The sequence below is a fragment of the Spermophilus citellus genome (assembly GCF_964194105.1).
Source record: "Spermophilus citellus genome assembly, chromosome: 5".
Classification (NCBI taxonomy): domain Eukaryota; kingdom Metazoa; phylum Chordata; class Mammalia; order Rodentia; family Sciuridae; genus Spermophilus; species Spermophilus citellus.
Window position 1 is genome coordinate 165177367 of NC_138186.1, and position 19438 is coordinate 165196804.

A 19438-nucleotide genomic window follows, 5' to 3' on the forward strand; every position below is an offset into this window, starting at 1 on the left:
TGTTAGATGTGGCTAAATTTTCTGTTGAAGTCCCTATTTCTAATAATTAGGGTTATCTATCCTTCTTGGTGGTTTGCTTGCTTATGTTTGTAATCTTTGATTAAGAGCTCATCTTCCATCCGAGCATCTACTGTGAGATTCCCATGTGTTCTGGTCTATAGTGCAGTTTCAAATTTACCCCTGCCAGAGTAATACAGACACAGATGCATTGCATTTGGATTCCCAGCACTATAAAGACACTGAGAATTTAACCCCACAATCACAAGAGGTGCACATTTAGATTTTAATTTCCATTCTTTCATGTTCCTGGTAAAAGCAAGTGATCAGGCTATTTCCTTAGTCTAATGAGAGGAAATTTTCTAGTCTCTGCACCCTTGAAGGTGTAGTCCCTTAGGGATAATCACTTTTAAGGTGAGCAGAGTTTAACTGGCACAAGCAGGTCTTGATCAGGTTCTGATGACTCAGTAACTTCTTGTCTTCCTCAGTGCTATGACTTCTGCCGAGTTTCCTTCTTCTGCTACACTTCACTTAGAATTTTCACTTTGTTTTGCACTATTGAACTATATAAACGGGGAGGGGGGTAGATGGTGCTGTCTGGAAGTGAATACAACTTTTTTAATCTGAGCATGACCCAAGATTTAAGTCTTTCAATAATTCCTCATTATCTAAAGCAGTGTTTCTTAAATTGAATCCTGAGTTATGTATCAAGAATGCCACAAGTTATCTCTGTTTCAGGTGGAAACATGAGAAATCAATTTTTGTTCACATATTTTTCATCTTTAAGGTATAATTTAGGTAATATTTACTCTTTTAAATGTACAGATCCAAGGGTTTAGACAAACGCAGTCAAATCAAAATACAAAAAGTTCTATGAATTGAAACATTTTTGTGTTAATTCAGAATTAAAAATATTTTCCAGGGCTAGGGTTGTGGTTCAATGGTAAAGTACTTGCCTAGCATGTGTGAGGCACTACGTTTGATTCTCAGCACCACATGTAAATAAATAAAATAAAAATAAAAGTTCCTCAACTAAAAAATATTTTTTAAAAAAGATTTTCTAATTTCATTGACTACTTCTTTAACCCATGGGATATTCAGAGGTATAAGTTGAACTCACAAATCTTGTTAGACCACATTCTGTGCCATAAAACAAACCCTATCTTGATGAATGTTCCATATGCACTCGAAAAGAACATATAGTCTACTACTGTTGGATACTCTTCTACAAAAGTCTATTAGGTTGAGTTGATGGGTAGTGTTTTTCAAGTATTCACTTCCTTTCTACTTTTCTGCCAACTTGTTCTGTTGAATAAGAGTGTGAAAGCAGGGGTCACTTAGATCATGAAAGTACCTTCTAGCTGGGAAGTCTAAAACTTTCTCTGAGTTACAGGAAGTTGTTGGAAGATTAATCTTAAGAAATCAATCAAAATTTTAATTGCTTTTAGAAAAATTAACAAGATGAAAATTAGGTTGAAGAAGAGCCAAACCAGAGATGGGAAAAATCAATATGGAGGTCTTTAACAATAATCAAGGAGAAAAATGTACTTGAAGTAAGATAGTGGCTCTGAGAATGATTAAGAAGAAACAGAATTGTGACATATTAAGAAAATCACCAAATCTGATAAATCATTTGAATGAGGAATGGTGGGAAATGAAGAAGAGGAAGGAGACAAACATGGTTCTGTTTCTGGCCTAGATTACTAAGTATACAGGATAATATTAACCAAAATAGGGAAATGCTAGAAATGATTTTGGCAGAAAGGATTCCAGTTTCAACATGCTGAGATTAAGGTTTTTGTGAAATAGTGGAAAAAATGTCCAATAAGCAGTGTAAGCTCAGCAGAGGACTAATCTATAGATATAAATGTATGAGACATCAGCATACATTACTAATTGAAGCCAGGGGTTTGGATAAAGTTATTAAGAATAGTGGAGAGCTCTGAGTGGTAGCACACATCTGCAGCTTCTCAGGAGGCTTAGGCCAGATGATTGCTTAAATAAACACTAGTGTATAAAACAGTGTTACTCAAAATGTCCAAAGGACTATCTGCAGAGGTACTTAATAAAATGCAGGTTCCTACTCCAGATCTGATTTTTCTGTTCCAAGTTCTATGAAACTAAAACCACAGTTTTAACAGGGCTGCTTCCACTTACTGAAAGCTCTGGGGGAGAATCCACTACCAGACTCATTCAGATTTCAGTTCCCTAGTGATTGGCAGAACTCAGTTCATTCAGCTTTAACAAGGAGGTTCTTATTAACTTGCTGGTTGTTATCTGGGGGCCACTCTTAGCTCCCAAAGGCCTCCTACTGGTCTTTGCAGGTAGCCCCCTACATCTCAGAATTGACAACAGCTTGTCCTTCTTATATTGCCACACCTGTCTCTTCTGCTTTCTTCTTTAACTTTCAGGGACTATGTAATTACACCAGACTACTCCAGATCATATAAAGTAATCTCCCAATTTAAGGTCTGTAACCTTCATTCCATCTGGAAAGTCCTTTTTGCCATATAACATTATGTAACCAGGGGATTCCAGGGATTAAGGCATGGACACCTTTTTTTTTTTTTTTTTTTTTTTTTTTTGATACCAGGGGTTGAATTTAGGGACACTCAACCACTCATCCCCAGCCCTGTTTTGTATTTTATTTACAGCCAGGGTTATCTCTGAGTTACTCAGCACCTTGCTGTTGCTGAGGCTGCTTTTGTACTTGTGATCCTGTTGCCTCAGCCTCCCAAGCCACTGGGATTACAGGAGTGTGCCACCATACCTGGTGCATGGACATCTTTGAGGGGGTACTGCCTACCATAAGCTGCTATGAGTATTCTGATACAAGTCTTTTTTTTTGCAGACATGTGTATTCACATCTCTTGGGTAAATATCCAGGAGTGGAATTGCTGGGGAAGGGAAGTTATATGTTTAACTCTGTAAGACACTGACAGTTTTTTCCAACATGACTGTACCATTTTACATTGCAACCAACAAAGCAGGAGTGTGAGGGTTCCAATCGTTCCACATCCTTGACAATGCTGTCAGCCTGTTTGATTTTAGCCTTTTCTGTGTGTGCATTACAGTATTTTTTCATAATTTTAGTTTGAAATTCCCCCAAAACTATGTTGAGCACTTTTTCATATTTGCTAGGCATTTACATATTTTTTGTGAACTGTCTGTTCAAGTGTTTGCTCATTTAAAAAAATTTTAAGGATGAATTATCAGTATTATATACATTCTAAAAACAAATCCTTAATCAAATATACATATATGTGTGTATATATATATATATATACACACACACATATACATACACATTACAACTAACTCCTCCAACTGTGATTTGTTTATTCCTTTTTTTTTAAACTTTATTTTTTATTTTTTAGTTGTAGTTGGACACAATGCCTTTATTTTATTTATTTACTTTTTATGTGGTGCTGAGATTGAGTCCAGCACCTCGCACATGCTAGGCAAGCGTTCTACTGCTGAGCCACAACCCCAGCCCCAATACCTTTATTTTTATGTGGTGCTAGGGATCAAACCCAGTGCATCACACATGCTAAGCAAGCATTCTACCAGTGAGCCACAACCCCAGCCCTCATTTTCGTAAAGATACCTTTTGATGATAAGGAGTTTTAATATTAACAGTCTCACCAATTGTTTTATGATTATTGCCCTCTGTGTCTTGAGAAATTGTTGCCCACTTCATGTCACAGTCTCATTTTATTAAATTGTTTTAGCTTTTACATTTAGGTCTATAGCCCATCTCAAGTTAATTTTTTTTTTGTATTGAGTAAGCAGGAGTTGAGGTTGAATTATTTTTATATGGCTATTTGAAAATGCCAATAAAATTTGCTTAGACAATTTTCTTTTCACCATTGAAGTGATTTTGTACCTTGCTCAAAAATCAATTGATCATATATTGTATACCTATTTCTGGATTCTTTATTATATCCCACTGATCTAGCTGTCTGTCCTTAAATACCACAGTCTTGATTATTATATTTTTACAGTAAGGGTTGAGCTAAGTAATGTAAGTTTTCCATCTTTGTTATTCCTGTTCAAGGTCCTTGGCACTGCCACATAATTTTAGAGTCAGTTTTGTCAATTTCTATTTTAAAATCTTTTAGGATTAAAACTATAGCTACATTAAACCTGAAACAATTATTTTAAGTAGAGAACAAAGCAGTAATTCTGAAGAGATTAAGAACAACTAAAAAGGGAGATACTATGAGAACAAAATGAAACAAATATTAAAAAATTCCATTAAATTTAACCACAGCAAGGTCACTGGAGCCTTCACAAAGATAGTTTCATTGCCCTAGTTGGAGTGAAAATGGAATGAAATTAAACATTATTTCAGCCCTCCATTCTTACTTATAAAACCTTGTTTTATTAGTAAATTGTTGTCTGGGGTTGTGGCTCAGTGATTTTTTTTTTTTTAAATGTGGTGCTGAGGATCGAACCCAGGGCCTCACATGCGCTAGACAAGTGCTCTACCGATGAGCCACAATCCCAGCCCTAATGGTGCTTTTTATAACTTAAGAAATCCTTCCTGGCAGATGAAAATGTTCTAAAGGCAAACAGTAGGGCTAGCTACATAAAAACATCACTGAGGGCTGGGGCTGTAGCTCAGTGGCAAAACACTTGCCTAGCATGTGTGAGGCACTGGGTTCAAGCCTCAGCACCACATTAAAAAATAAATAAAGGCATGCCATCCATCTACAACTTTTTTTTAAATCACTGAACCACACATCTAAAAATGGTAAATCTTATATGTAGTACCACAACAAAGCAAACAAAAAAATCTTTCCCAGAGACAACATAGTCTCATATTTTTTTCTAAATATCTTAAAAATGTGTATTTCAGATTAAGTTCTTTAATACATCTAGAAATTACTGTTGTAAATGGTATGAAGCAAGAACTCTGTCTTTATTCCAAATGGATTTAATGTATCTTTGCATCATTTATTGAACAGTTTTCCCCTTACTTTGTGATATAACTTAGTGTACTAAGCTCCTATATGTATATGGGTGTGTTCATAGATGCTGTATCTTGTTCCATGAATCTCCTTTACCCCAAACCAACATCATACTGTCTTAATTATTACAAGTATATATTAAGCTTTGATATCTAGTAGAGAGGGACCATATTTAATTTTCTTCTCTGAAATTGACTTAGCTATTCTTGGTACTTTGACTTTCCACATAAATTATAGGTTTAGAATGTCAAATTCCATGAAAACTACACAGTGATTTTCACTGGCACTGCACAGAATGTATAGAATTGGAGAAACCTATTATCTTTTTGGCATTGAGTGTTCCCATCCATGAATATTGTACATCTATCTGTTCAGCTACTTGGTGTACTTTTATGTGTTTCAATTAAGCATTACAATTTTCTACCTAAAGGACCAGACAGCTTTAGTTGATCTATTTCTAGACACTTGCAGTTTTGAATGCCATTGTGAATGGTACCTCTTTATCGTTAAAATTTCTGGTGAATTGTTGCTAATATATATTATTTTTTGTTTTTGTTTTACTCAGAAATATTAACTGAAGGCTATTTCTTTTAACCAATGTAACCCTTTCAGTCACTATCATATCACCATCTGGTATCTTCTTGTTACCTGGTCTCTGTGCCCCCACTAAAATTAGTTACTTGTTTACCACTGCACCCAGAGTGTCTAGAATAGTGCCTGGTATATTCCAGGTACAGAGATTGTTTTTGAGTAAATATGGATGCAGGTTTTAAATCTGGATGCTTGGAAGAAAAGCAGGTTTTGAAGAATGAAAGAGAATGATGAAAATGGTTCCAATTTGAAAGGTGGCGCTCAGATTACACACAAGTTATTAAAGTGCAGGCATCCGTCCAGCACCTGGAGCTCAAGTTCAAGGTAAAGGAACTCACGAAATGGAGGGCTGATTCTCAAGGAGGGCAGATCGGCAGGGAAAAACAAAAGCAAGGAAAAGAGGCTTGGGAAAAACTAAACGAGGCAAATTTTAAAAGGAGCTGAAGGAAATAGGAACCAATGGAAAGAAAAGATGTGAGATAAGGGAAGAGGGAAATAAGTAGGAAAGCAAGGGTTCATAAGAGATCACAAGAACACACGAAGCAAAAAGCTACACAAGCTTAATTGTGGAAGTAAATAAAACCCAATGCACAGAAAGCAAGAACCTATGGCAACTTGGAAAAATGGAGAGCTCCATTAAGACCACATCAGAATTTCGGAAAGGAATTAACTTTAGAGCCTTCTGTGGTCTTTCGCTTTAAAATGACCGTTACAGGTTTTCGAGACTAAATCGGTATCCAGTCTCCCCAGTCTCCAGGGTCAGGGAGCTAGAAGCTGGGATCCGGCAGGTTTAGGAGTGTCCGATGGGCTGCTTCCTTCTGGTCATCTTGTCAACAGAACCTGGATGGTGCACCAGGAGATGCGCTCCCCCTGGCCTCGGGAGCAACCAGAGAAGCAAGCCAGGCTTCAGAGGACCAGAGAGAGACCCTCACGCCCGCGGCGGATCCGCAGGTCGCGCCGGGGCCGCGCGCCCTCACGGGGGCGCCCCGGCCGTGTCGGGCTACCGCTCCCCACTCCCGTACGCGCCTGGCTTCACCGACGCCCTCCCCGACCCACGAGCCCGCCTCTTCTTCCTACCTGCCAGCACGCGGACTCGGCCTGCCGCCAACCGCTCCCTCAGAACCCGCCAGCGGGAGCTACCACCCTTCTTGGCGTCTGCCAGCCGGAGATCTCCCCTCAGGTGGCAGCCGGCACGTGACCCCGCCCCTGCATGCCCCGCCCATTGGCCTAGCTCGCCCCGCCTCTCGCCGGCGCGCTCCGCCCACAAGAGCGTGCTTGGCGCGATGACGTAGACGCGCCGGAGCACTGTGTGGGCGACGCCGAGGCTCCGCGGGGTTTGTGGGCGGAGGTGCGTGGCGATCCTCTGAGCTGCAGGGGAGAGTGCGGTGCGTGGAAGACCTTGGGGTTCGGAATAAAGAGCGGAGAGGAAGGAGAGGCCCGGCACCTGTCCTCCGGGCCCTGGAGTCAGGGCGCTGTCCCGCATATCCTGGAGCCCTTCGTGGCGTGCCTGGCAGCTGTCCCGCGCTGTCTCCTCGTGGATTCCTTCTGGGGTGTCGCCCTCCGCCCAGGCGTTCGGGCCGGAGGGTTAATTTGGGGGTACGCTGGGCAGTTTCCTTCCAGCGCAGATCATGGAGAGACTGGGTGGTTTAGCAAAGGAGCCCACGATCTGGAGCCCTGGCTTTACTGTTTCTTTGATGCGGGGCCGGGAACTAACCTAATCTCATTTGACCTCATCTTTAAAATGAGTGTTGAATCACTACGTAATTTTTTTTTCCTCCTCCTCCCAGTACTGGGGACTGAACCCAATTGGTGCATGTGAGGCAAGCGCTCTGCCACTCAGCTGCATCCCTAGCCCGAATCACTGTGTGAATTTTAAGGGCCCTTTCATCTCTACCGTTGTGAAACTCCTCTGGGAGTTGACTTTTTATCCTTCTCCTGAATGAGAAAGGTTTACGTAATGGACCTGTTTTACACCTGGGGTGGGCATGCCTAAGGGGAGTTTCGTTAATTGGCTGCTGGTAGAAGTTGTTTGCTAATAGTATTTGTACATTTCAGGTATACAATTTTAAGTTTTGTTAAGTGGTCAGAATGTCTGTGTGTTTTAATGTTAGCACAATTTGATGAACACTTCATATTTTGTCTTATTTCAGACGCAGATCCCCAAAGTATACTCAAGTTGATGCTTCTGAATTTCGTGTTACTTTCTTTCTATTAGGATTATTGAGGTCATCTGCACCTTCTGACTGGAAAAAAGATGGTCAACGTCTTGAAAGGAGTGCTTATAGAATGGTTAGTAGTTTTGATGAGTTTTAAATTTACATATCAAAGCTTGATTTACATATATCATTTTCTAAAATCCTGTCTGTGTAAAATCTGGATGAAATCAAATAAGCTTTTTCTACTTCAGTTTTCTTATTTAACAGGTGAGATTTTGTTGGCTAAGTTACTTCCAGGTGCCAAATTTCAGTGTCTGTTAAATTGTTGTAATTGGCACAATTTCCAACGATTTTTGATCTGAAGTAGCATATTTGTTAGATTAGGCCCTATAGAGTAACAGTGCCATATTCTCAAACCATCAGGAGTTGACTAGAATTTTAGGGTTTGCATGATCCCATTACCAACTGGTTTTTAAAAAGGGAAAAAAAAAAATCAGGTTTCTTGAACTCCTTTGCACACTAAAAAGATGATTGACAGAGTTTAATTACTCAAAGCAGTCTAAAGTCTATGGCTTAAATACCATGCAGTCTTAAAACCTTAATTGGTCTTCCCTTGGTTGTTTGCACCATCAATAATTCTTTCATCTGGAAACCCTGAACATACTTGTCCAAAAATATTACTGTCTGTCTTGTTATGGCCCTAATATGAGCCATTGATGGATGATCATACTGTTTGTTTACTGTGATGGTAAGGCTCAGGAGAAGCAAGGCCAAACCCTAGGGTGCCAACATTTAAAGCGGCACTATCCAATAGAAATATAATTTGAGCCTACATATATAGGCTTAAATTTTGTAGGAGCCACATTAAAAAGTAAAATGAAACAAATGAAATTTTTTTTTAATCCAACATATCCAAAGTAGTATTTTTTCAGCATGTGCTCCCCTCCACAAAAAAAAAAATTTAAGTCCATTGTCTATTTTACAGCACATTCACAGACTAACCATAAACAGATTAACAGGAAGGAGAGTTGGCTATGGTGATGAGATGTAGAATGAGGTAAACACAGAATAGAAGCCATGAGTTTGTGTTTTGTTTTCTGGGATTGAAAGTCCCCAGCCTTTTTTCTTTTTTATTTTGAGGGTCTCACTAAGTTCCTTAGGGCCTCATTATATTGATGAAGCTGGCCTCAAACCTTTGATCCTCCTGCCTCAGCCTCAGTCAGTGGGATTACAGGTGTGTGCTACCACATCTGGCAAAGTGGTGGTTTTTGATGCAAGCTCTTTGATGGTGTGGTGTGATAGATGGCCAGTGTTCCAATATCCTCAGCAAGTAACTTACAAGACCCCAGTAGATGCCTGAAACTACAGATAGTACCTAATCACAAATTTAATGCCTTCTCCCTCTTAAATAGGCTTTCATCACACTCTGTGGCCATAACTGTAGTGGGTTGAGGTACAAAAGCAAAACATTTCTTTTTCATCAATTCACTATAGAAGATTCATTCTTATTGTGAATCTTAGAAACTTCAAACCTTTTTTTTTTTTTTAATCCTTATTAAGTCAAGAAGTTTCACCTTTTCATGTAAAGGAAATGAGCTGGATCCATGGGAAAGTAACTGATTACAGCTGATATGGTGATGTTCCCCTGTAGTCTCAGCTACTCTAGGGAGGCTGAGGCAGGAGGATCACAACAAGTTTGAGACCAAGCTTGGCAATTTAGGAAGACCCTATCTCAAAAAGAACTGGAGATGTAGCTCGGTGGTAGAATGCCTGTTGGTTCAATCCCCAGTAGAGAAGGAGGAAGGAGGAGAAAATTGATTAACAGATTACTATTTTTTTATAAGGAGCATGAGTGACTACATTTTGATTTTTAGCCTACTAAGTACAGGAGCTAAGTCCAAAACAATGATCTCCTGTATTTTTTACTTAACAGACTACATTAAGCAAATAAACCAGATTATTGTGGCCATTTAGACCTTGTTTCAGTGTATAGAAAAAAATCAAGGCATTAGGTTATAAAATTCTTTCCTCCCAAGGATTATTAGGTACCAGAAATTTAAGGCCAGGGGCCTGGGGATGTAGCTTAGTGATAAAGCTGGAACTGAGCATTTAAGTGTGAGGCCCTGAGTTCAATCCTCAGTACAAAAAATAAATAAATAAATAAATAATGTTTATGAATTTGCATTTTTATGTCAAAACAAGGTTAGTGAAAACATCTCTCGAGATCCACCATCAACTGCCAGGCTCATATTCAGCATTTTCCCAAATCTAGCCAACCACAGCAGTTACTGAAAAAGTAGCATATGCCCAACAAAACATTTGTGTCCCATTCCAGGTACTAGAGCAGACCTTGTGTGCACTTATACAGTTTGTTCAGCAGCAAAGATTTATTGCACATGTACAAATTCTAACCAGTTTACAGCATAATTGCTGAAAAGAATCTGGAGGAATATGTATTATTAATCCAACCTGATCTGAACCTATATTTTATCTGAGAAGCAAGTAGGAAGACCTAAGGCAAAACCAGTCTTATTATAAGTCTTTTTTGGTACCTGGGACTGAACTCGGGGGGCACTCGGCCACTGAGCCACATCCCCAGGCCTGTGTTTTGTATTTTATTTAGAGACAGGGTCTCAACTGAGTTGCCTAGGACCTCGATGTTGCTGAGGCTGACTTTGAACTCAGTCCTCCTGCTTCAGCCTTTCAAGCTACTGGAGCCATTGCTTCTTAATAAAGCCATGTTTATTGAAGTTTCCCAGGCATCTAAAACAGTGGTAGATAGATAGATAAATAGGAGATTCTTAGTAAATATTTGTTTACTGGTTGAATTTTGTTAATAGAATTGAATCACAGTTTGTGATCTCAGCCTAAATTCCAGGTTGTTTAATGTTTCTTTAGAGCCTCTATCTCTACAGTGAGAATCAGAGTGGATAAAGTATTAAGTAGAACTTCCAGGAAGCCATTGTTTTGAGGTTAGGTCCTGTACTAGATGCCAGCAGACCAGGATAAAAAATCAAAAGGGAGTCATTTAGGACTAGGATGAGTCCGTCACTCTACCTAGAACCGTGGGTCTTTGTAATGGTAAAACCTATAAGTCATGCTGGGAAATTAGAAGTTGTGACTCTGGTTAACTTAATATCGCCCCTGATGTCCCTTTCTCTTATGGCTTGGACCAAATATTTATTGAATACATACATTATGCTAGACCTTAATCTCCAACCCCATATATCTATTCAGACAAAACCCAGACTTTGAAAACATTTGAGCCAGACATGATGAGATACACCTGTAATCCCAGCTACTTGGGAGGCTGAGGCAGGAGGATTAAAAGTTTGAGGCCAACCTGGCCAATTTATTTTATTTATTTATTTATTTATTTTTAATTAAGAGAGAGTGAGAGAGGGGGGAGAGAGAGAATTTTTAATATTTATTTTTTAGTTCTCGGCAGACACAACATCTTTGTTGGTATGTGGTGCTGAGGATCGAACCCGGGTCGCACGCACGCCAGGCGAGCGCACTACCGCTTGAGCCACATCCCCAGCCCAACCTGGCCAATTTAGTGAGACCCTATCTCCAAATTTATTTAGTTTTGGTAGTGCAGAATGACCCAGATACAATTTACCACTGAACTATACCCCCAGCCCTTTTTGTTTTTTATTTTGAGACATGGTCTCACTAAATTGCTCAGGGCCTTGCTAAATTGCTGAAGCTGTCCTTGAGCTTGTGATCCTCTTATCTCAGCCTCCCAAGCTGTTGCGATTATAGTCATGCAGTGCATTAGGCTTCAAAATTTTAAAAATATAAAATTTCCAGTACTGGAAAGAAAAGAGAAAAAAGAAAAAACATAAGAGGGGAATAAACTTAATTGAACAAAACCATTTCATATTCAGTAATTTTTTTTAATTTTTTTGTAGTTGTAAGTGGACAGCATACCTTTATTTTATTTGTTTATTTTTATGTGGTGCTGAGGATCGAGTCCAGTGCCTCACACCTGCGAGGCAAGTGATCTTTCACTGAGCTACAGTCCCAGCCCCTTCAGTAACATTTTCTAAAACGTTCTATTCGTGAAAAAATGCTTTTAAAATTTTTAAATAATATACTGGTTGCCTAATTATCATCTGAGGGATAATTTACCATTGATTAAGTCAAGATTATTATTTTATTGGATGGACAGTACTAACAACTTTGACCAGTTAAGTTTGTAGAGTTGGTAGTCTTGGTAGACACATGGTAAATTTGTTTTTTTCCCCAGAAACATTTATAGAAGCTATATACTAAGGTTGTTTGAGAAGGAAGATATCTGCCCTTTGCAAAAACATTTTTTTCTGTTAAATATCCCTGATTCCAGGACATTGGCCAAGTATTTATATGAACTCGGTTTGGGTTTTTGTTTTTGTTTTGTTTTGTTTCTCCATGCCAGTAGGATTCTCCCACACTCCATGAAAAATTAGAATATCCCTTTATTAAGACTATTTTAAGGCCTCACGTTTCATATTGAAACACCCCCTAAACACTGAATATCTTTAAACAAAAAATAATAGTAAAAGAGTCTTTCAAACCATTACAGTTATCCACAATTTCAGTATATGCTTGAAAATCAACTTGAATTCTTTCTACTCTTTTTTTTTTTTTTTTTTTTTTTTTTTTTTTTGGTTGGGGATGGGTACTAGGGATTGAATTCAGGGGCACTTGAGCCACATCCCCAGCCCTATTTTGTATTTATTTAGAGACAGGGTCTTGCTGAGTTGCTTCGGTACTCAGCCTCCTCAGCTTCTGGGATTATAGGTGTGTGCCACCACACCCAGCTAAATTCTTGATTTTGTACCAGTCATGCTGGGAAGTTAGAAAAGGTAATTGATTTGAAGATTATAAAGTATATTCTAGGACAGCTGAGTGTGTGATTTTTTTATAGGATATTTTGAGGTTCTTAACAGAGCCTGAAATATCTTAACAGTCAAGGACCAAAAGGCCCTGGAGGGTAAAGTGGGCACCAGGGTCACCACTTGAGTCCTCTCTTTGTTGCAGGAAAGGAAGGGTGTAGCTTTGTGGTTGAACTCTAAAACTGAGGGATCTGTCTTCCCTCCCCCCTCACCTATGTCTACTCCTAAATTGCTCTTTACTCTTTGCTCTAGCCCCACCCCCACCCTCTTCTCCATATATAGGCAAGAAAACAGGGAAATGCTGGTAATTTTTTGTTTTGTTTTTAAGAATCTGAGTAAGAAAACTATAGTTTTAAAGAAGTGGAAACTGGTTTCCCTCCTCATTTTCTTTCTGTAATATCATCTGGATGTACCCTGTTAAACTGGCTGTCAGCCCCAGGTTCCTTCTAGAATTGCTTTTTAAGCTCTTTTTAATTTTCTTTTTCTCTTATTGCTCTTTGTCAGTGATTAATTTGTTTGCCTCAATGCAATTTTTCAATGTGTACTGTGTTACTGCTTTACAGATTTATTTTTATTCTGTAATTGCCAAAATTGGGGAAAGACTGAAGATAGGAAATTTAACATTTTCTGTATCTGCTTAAATCTGACCATTGTGTATCTCTTTGTACAAAGACCCCATTTTCTCTCTCATCCATCACCAGCTCTTTCTACCTTGAGATATTCATTCTCATTCTGCCCTTTATGCCTACTTTTCCTGTTGGCCAGTCACCCTGAAAGTTGCAGACTCCAGGCCATCCCTCATCCCTTGGAATCTTGCTGTCTTACAGCTCTCTCTGCCCATTTTTTTAAAATTACTTCTTCTGCTACCCTCCCCCAATCCTTTTTACATTGCCTTCTGGGACACACAGCAGAATCCCCTATATATTTTTTTATAGAGATCTTTTTTTCCATTTTTATTTATTTATTTATTTATTTATTTATTTATTTATTTGGTTGGGGATGGGTACCAGGAATTTTTTCATTTTTATTTTATTTTATTTTATTTGGTTGGGGATGGGTACCAAATCCAGGGCCTCACACATGCCAGGCAAGTGCTTTACCACTGAGCCACAACTCTGGCCCAGAATCCCCTATATCTTGAGCCTCTTCTGAACATTCTCTTTTCCTGTAACAAAACCTTGCTTTCTCTTTAGGTCCTGTTTGATCCCAGCATTACCAGGTTTCTCCTCCTCTACCAAGTGGTCACTTTTATCCTCCAATATATCTTGTGCCATTTGGCCAAAAAATGGTTTGGTACCTACCTTACTCCTCATTACCACTTCCGGAAATTCTTCCATCTTTTTCTATAGAAACACCCATGAATCTCAGGTTCTCAGACTATGCCAGTGTTCAGCCATTCTCTTTATAATTACCCACAAACACCCAAATCTTTTCTGAAGGTTTTTTTTTCCAATAGCTCTCCTGTCTAATCTTTAGTGCTTTCAGTATCTATGTAGACTATCCTTTTGATACCCCACATTCAATTTCCTGAGCTCCAATGAGCTTGTCCTCTGCCATGCTGCAGCCACTTATTCACAGTTATGCTCAGACCTGTCCTCTTCAATGCTGCAATCTCAGAATCTCATTTTCTGGCATCTGACTCTAATCACCACACCTCTTTCCACTTGGCTTCCTCAATACCTTTTCTCTATGTTCTTCAGCTCCACTGGCCCTGCAGCCTATTGCTCCTCCTACCTTTTCAGATGCTTACATCTCTTTCCAGCTCCCACTTTTTTTTTTTTTTCGGTAAGGGATTGAACCCAGGGGCACTTAACCACTGAGCCACATCCCAGCACTTTTTTATTTCGAGATAGGACCTCACTAAGCTGCTGAGGCTGGCTTTAAGCTCACTATTCTCCTGCCTCAACCTCCCAAGCCGCTGGAATTACAGGCATGCACCACTAAGCCTGGTGCTCCCATTTTTTTCTGCTTATTGTCGTGGGCTTTCTCAGCACACCTATTTCTATTCACTTCTAATAGTTCTCTGCCCATTCTGAAGCCCCCTCCAGGGAGCTTTCCTCCTGTGACTCCATCCAAATTGCTCTTGTCAATGTCAGTAACTTTGTGTATTGGTGGTCAGTTCTTGGTCCTCATCTTTCTTATTACATCTACGAACAGCAGATAACACAATTTTTTTTTTTTTTTAATAACACTCCTTTTTTCCTAAAACAGTTTTGTTCCGGTAGCTCTGGAACACTTTAGGTCTCTTCAAAATTTCTTTTGCTGAGTCCTTCCTGACGTTTCGTTTCGTTTCTTTTCTTTCTTTCTTTCTTTCTTTCTAAGTTGCAGATGGACACATTATTTTATTTATTTTTATATAGGGCTGAGGATTGAACCCAGTGCCTCACACGTGCTAGGCAAGCACTCTATCACTGAAGTACAACCCCATCCCTTCTTCCTAACCTTTTGATTATGGAATGTCCAGGGTTCGGTTCTTGCACTCTTCTCTGTAGCTGTACTCAGGGAGCTGGTGGCATGTCATGTCATTTCTATAAAAAATAGCTTCATCTTTCCATTGCTCAAAAATCTTGGCATCTCTTTGGTTCTTCTCTGTCAAAGCTCGTGTCTACTCTTCAGCAAATTATGTTGGCTGTATGTCCACAGTTGTCCAGAATTCAACCACTTCTCATTTCCAGGGTCACCACCAACTCCTGGTCCTTAGCATTATCATCTCTCATCTGGATTACTGAGGTTTCCACGTTTTCCCTGTTTCCACCCTTTCCTCTGCTGCTTTCAGTTTTTTCTCAGTGCAGCAACTAGTATCCTCACATTTAAAATTTGTAGTACGTAGATTAAATCATATCATTCGGTAAAAGCCAAACTCCCCAGAATCAATTCCAAGGTTCGTACTCACCTAGTAAGTGAAGTAAATCCTTTCCTTTGTTAACTTAATACTTGTTTGTACTTAAATAAAACTTATTATCAGTAAATTGCACTGATCTCTTGGATTAAATTGTTGTCTTTATAATTAATTTTGACATTCCTCAGAGCACCAAAAGATTGTGCAAAATTACATTTTCTCTAAAAATTTTAAAAAAATTGCATGTGATTTGGCATTCTTATGGTTTTTTTGCTGAACAGATTATATTAAATCTAAAGAGTGACCTTTGTCATTATTCAGGGTTTTTAATGCTGTAAATCTGTACTACCTACCAAGAAATTGTATTCCTCCTTCTTTTATAACTACTCTGCTTAGTACAAACTAAAAAATTCACCAGTGAATACAATTGAATTTGGATCTTCTTTGAATTTTTGAGCTCAGTATTCTCAAAGTGGTTTTATTATTAGGATTTCCTTCAGATTCTGAATTTTCTGAAAGGAAAAAACTCTAGTACCTATTGCAAGCCGAATACTGTCTTGGCATTTATCTCCTTTAATTTCCATAACAGTTCTGTTACATGTACTCCCATATGGTTGGAAACATAGGCTCTGAAAGGTTTAGTATATATCAGGGTCAAAGAGGTAAGTGTTGAAGTTGGACTTGAATCCTGATCTAACTTTCTATATACCCTGACTTATCAAAATTACTAACATTTCAGAAGTTAATTTGTCGTAGGAAAGAACTGAACAACTATTGGCTCTTAAATGTAATCATCATGGATAAGTAAGGAAATTCATTTTTTTTTAATCAGTTAAGGAAACTGACTCTAGGTCCTATTAACTACAAAGCTTTGAATATTCTTTTTTTCCCCTTGAAAGTGAAAAATTTATCAGTGACCTCTTTCTCTTAAACGTGCACTAACAGGTCTAGAACAAAGTTATCTGTGTAAATAATTCATACTGAGGCAGAGATAAAATGAATTGCATAATCACTCAGAACTTTAATCATCCTAAAAATTCTATTTGCTCAAGTCTTTGTGTGTGGTTTGACTCAAGATGTCTTCTAATTATGTGTTCCTCTGTCCAGCGATCCTGCCATGAAGCAGTTTCTACTGTACTTGGATGAGTCCAATGCCCTGGGGAAGAAGTTCATCATTCAAGATATCGATGACACTCATGTCTTCGTAATAGCAGAGTTGGTTAATGTCCTCCAGGAGCGAGTAGGTGAATTAATGGACCAAAATGCTTTTTCTCTTACCCAGAAATAAAATATCAGATATTGACTGCTTAGGAATTGTAAGCAACAAATAGGAAAGACTGTCCCCATTCGGTGGCTTATGTGGCTGAGGAGCATGCTGTGGGAAAGACTATAATCATTTGTTAAGACAAAAACCCAGAACTGATTTTTGTTGTACTTCAGAATTGAAAGTAAAAAACAAAAAAAAAAAACTTTAACAATTGACAATTAGCTGTAATTTGGCTTTTATTATCCTTTAACAAAATAAAAACAAATGTTTTTCCTATCTTTTTAATACCAATTTAATACATTAAGAATAATGGTTGCTGGGGCAGGGATTGTGGCCCAGCAGTAGAGCACTCGCCTAGCACGTGTGAGGCGGTGGGTTCGATCCTCAACACCACATAAAAATAAATAAATAAAATAAAGGTATAAAGAAAAAAATAATGGTTGCTGAGTGTAGTGGTATGTGCCTGAAATCCTAGCTACTCTGGAGGCTGAGGCAAAAGGATTGCAAATTCAGAGTTAGCCTGGGCAACATAATAAGACTATGTCTCAAAATTAAAATAAAAACAGCTGGGAATGTATTTCAGTGTTAGAGCATCTCTGGGTTTAATCTCCAGAACTGTAAATGTGTAGAAAGAGTGTGTGTGTGTACATGCCTTTAAATGATCATTGTAATCTCAGTATCTGTTTTGCTTTTCTTATTAATGATTGTGGACTTGTGGCTATGGTTGTTTTGTTTTAGTTAGAAATTTCACAGATCTGCTGGGGGCAGTGATGCATACCTGTAAACCTATCAAAGACTGAGGCAGAAGGATTGCAAGTTCAAACCCAGCCTCTGCAATTTAGAGAGATCATACCTCAAATATTTTTAAAATTTTTTTCTTTATTCAGACTTTGGTCACATTTTTCTGTCAAGTCAAACATTCTTTTATAAAAAAAAAATGAGAGGGCCAAACAAAATGGTGCATAGATATGTATTTATGTATAGCCAATAGTTGGAAAAATACCTGCAATCATAATGGATAACTTGGAGGAGATGGGTTGGAAAACTTGGATATTGCATTTTGTAAACTTCTCTGCCATATGAAGCCACGTGTGTGTGAAAACATTAAGTAGTGGTTAAAACAAAGGAAATGCAGTTGATGTCTGCTTTAATGGAAGTAAATATTACATTTTCATCCATATGCTCCAAATCCAGCTAAACCAGATGATTTTACCCTTTTACATGCTATTTGCTAGTCTAGTTAAAAACAAAGTGAATAAAAACTCATCTTTGAAATATTTTTTAAAAAAAGAAAATTAGATTTACTCATGTTATTCCCTATAATAAGAATCCTTGTTAAACAAATGGAAAGAGAAAAACTGGAGCAGCCAACCTTGTGGGAAGTAATGTATTAGGTTGAAATGTAAACTCTGATAGGGACTGTGCCTCCCTTCCTGAGGATATTGCCATGGGGGTAGGTTTCTATAATGGGAATTTTCCAATGCAAGAGAACTTTATTGATGATAATGTAACCATACCAAACCCAGTTTACCACCTTCCTTTTAGTATGTACTCAAAGCACCTGTACATCATTTTAATTCATTTATTCATTTAAATCTAGAAATTTTCAATTTGGCATATTTATTATGATTCCTCAGTTTTGATTCCCACACAATCAAATAATTTCTATAGATTACTGATATATCTGGTACTAAAACTTGGTAAGTAGAAGATATGTTTCTACAGAATTTCCAGCTGTACTGAAATGTTACTGAACCTTATATTTTAGTCCTGTCTAAATCAATATTTTTAAATATTTTTTTAGTTGTAGATGGACACAATATCTTTATTAATTTATTTTTACATGGTGCTTAGGATTGAACCCAGTGCCTCACACATCAAGGCAAGCATTCTACCACTGAACTACAGCCCCAGCCCCTAAATCAATTTTTAATATGCCTCAGTCATTTGTTACCTAATACCTTTTTTATTAATATGATAGAATCTTAGAGTTTAAAAGGTATGGAGAAAACTATAAATTGAACAGGGATTACAAAGAGTATTAAGTGAAGGAAGTCTTTATTTCGTTCGTTCGTGTTTGTTTTGATGATGGACCCTTATCTTATTTATTTATATGCAGTGCTGAGAATCTAACTCAGTGCCTCACACATGCTAGGCAAGTGCTCCACTAAAACCCCCCCCCATTAGCTCTTATTTTTAAGAAGTTATGTTCTGGTAAATGTTAAATATCTTTCTTTTGAGACTGTTAAGAAACATCAGACAGTGTAACAGTAGGAAGTCCCCTTGCAGTTAGTTGCTTCGTTTGCTTGTCTGGCTGCAAGTGAACAGGAAATGTGCCAGTGATTCTTTGCACCCACCCTGTCTCTTGGGGTCTGATTTCTATTTGATTTGGCATACTTTAGATGCCCAGAACAAGACTTGTTGTGGGCTTGGCACTGGAGAATTTACTGTTATAATGTTTTATTTTTAACAAAGCCTTTTCTATTGGAAAAAGATAGCATTAACCTGAATTTTCTTAACTGCATGAAAAAAAAAACATTTTAACTTGAGGAGGGTAGCTGGTCAGTCACACGGATCTGTGCACTAAAATTGATTTAGAGTTGTACTTCTGTTTTTGTAGTTAGGTGCAATACTTTTACTTTATTTTTTTGTGTACTAAAGATGGAGCCCAGTGCCTCCCACGTACTAGGTGAGTACTCTATCTACCACTGAGCCACAACCCCAGAGTTGTACTT

General features: G+C 38.3%; 2 protein-coding genes across 6 annotated transcripts in view; one reads left to right on the plus strand and one right to left on the minus strand.

The window, feature by feature from the left end:
• Positions 1–6782, minus strand: part of SERAC1 (serine active site containing 1) — a 60274-nt gene extending 53492 nt beyond the window's left edge. For 3 of the 5 annotated variants that reach the window (XM_081295471.1, XM_081295470.1, XM_081295468.1), the window contains exon 1: positions 6639–6749. The gene's annotated coding sequence lies outside the window, so the exon portion shown is untranslated. Of the gene's footprint in view, positions 1–6638 lie in introns of all 5 variants that reach the window. The other 2 variants (XM_081295472.1, XM_081295469.1) reach the window with 2 other exon arrangements.
• Positions 6783–6894: 112 nt separating this feature from the next.
• On the plus strand, positions 6895–19066 carry GTF2H5 (general transcription factor IIH subunit 5). Its single transcript, XM_081295477.1, has 3 exons — positions 6895–7157; positions 7712–7850; positions 16544–19066. The coding sequence occupies exons 2-3, from the start codon at positions 7816–7818 to the stop codon at positions 16722–16724; spliced, it is 216 nt and encodes a 71-aa protein (XP_081151603.1). The 5' UTR covers positions 6895–7157; positions 7712–7815; the 3' UTR covers positions 16725–19066.
• The last annotated feature ends 372 nt before the right edge of the window (positions 19067–19438 follow it).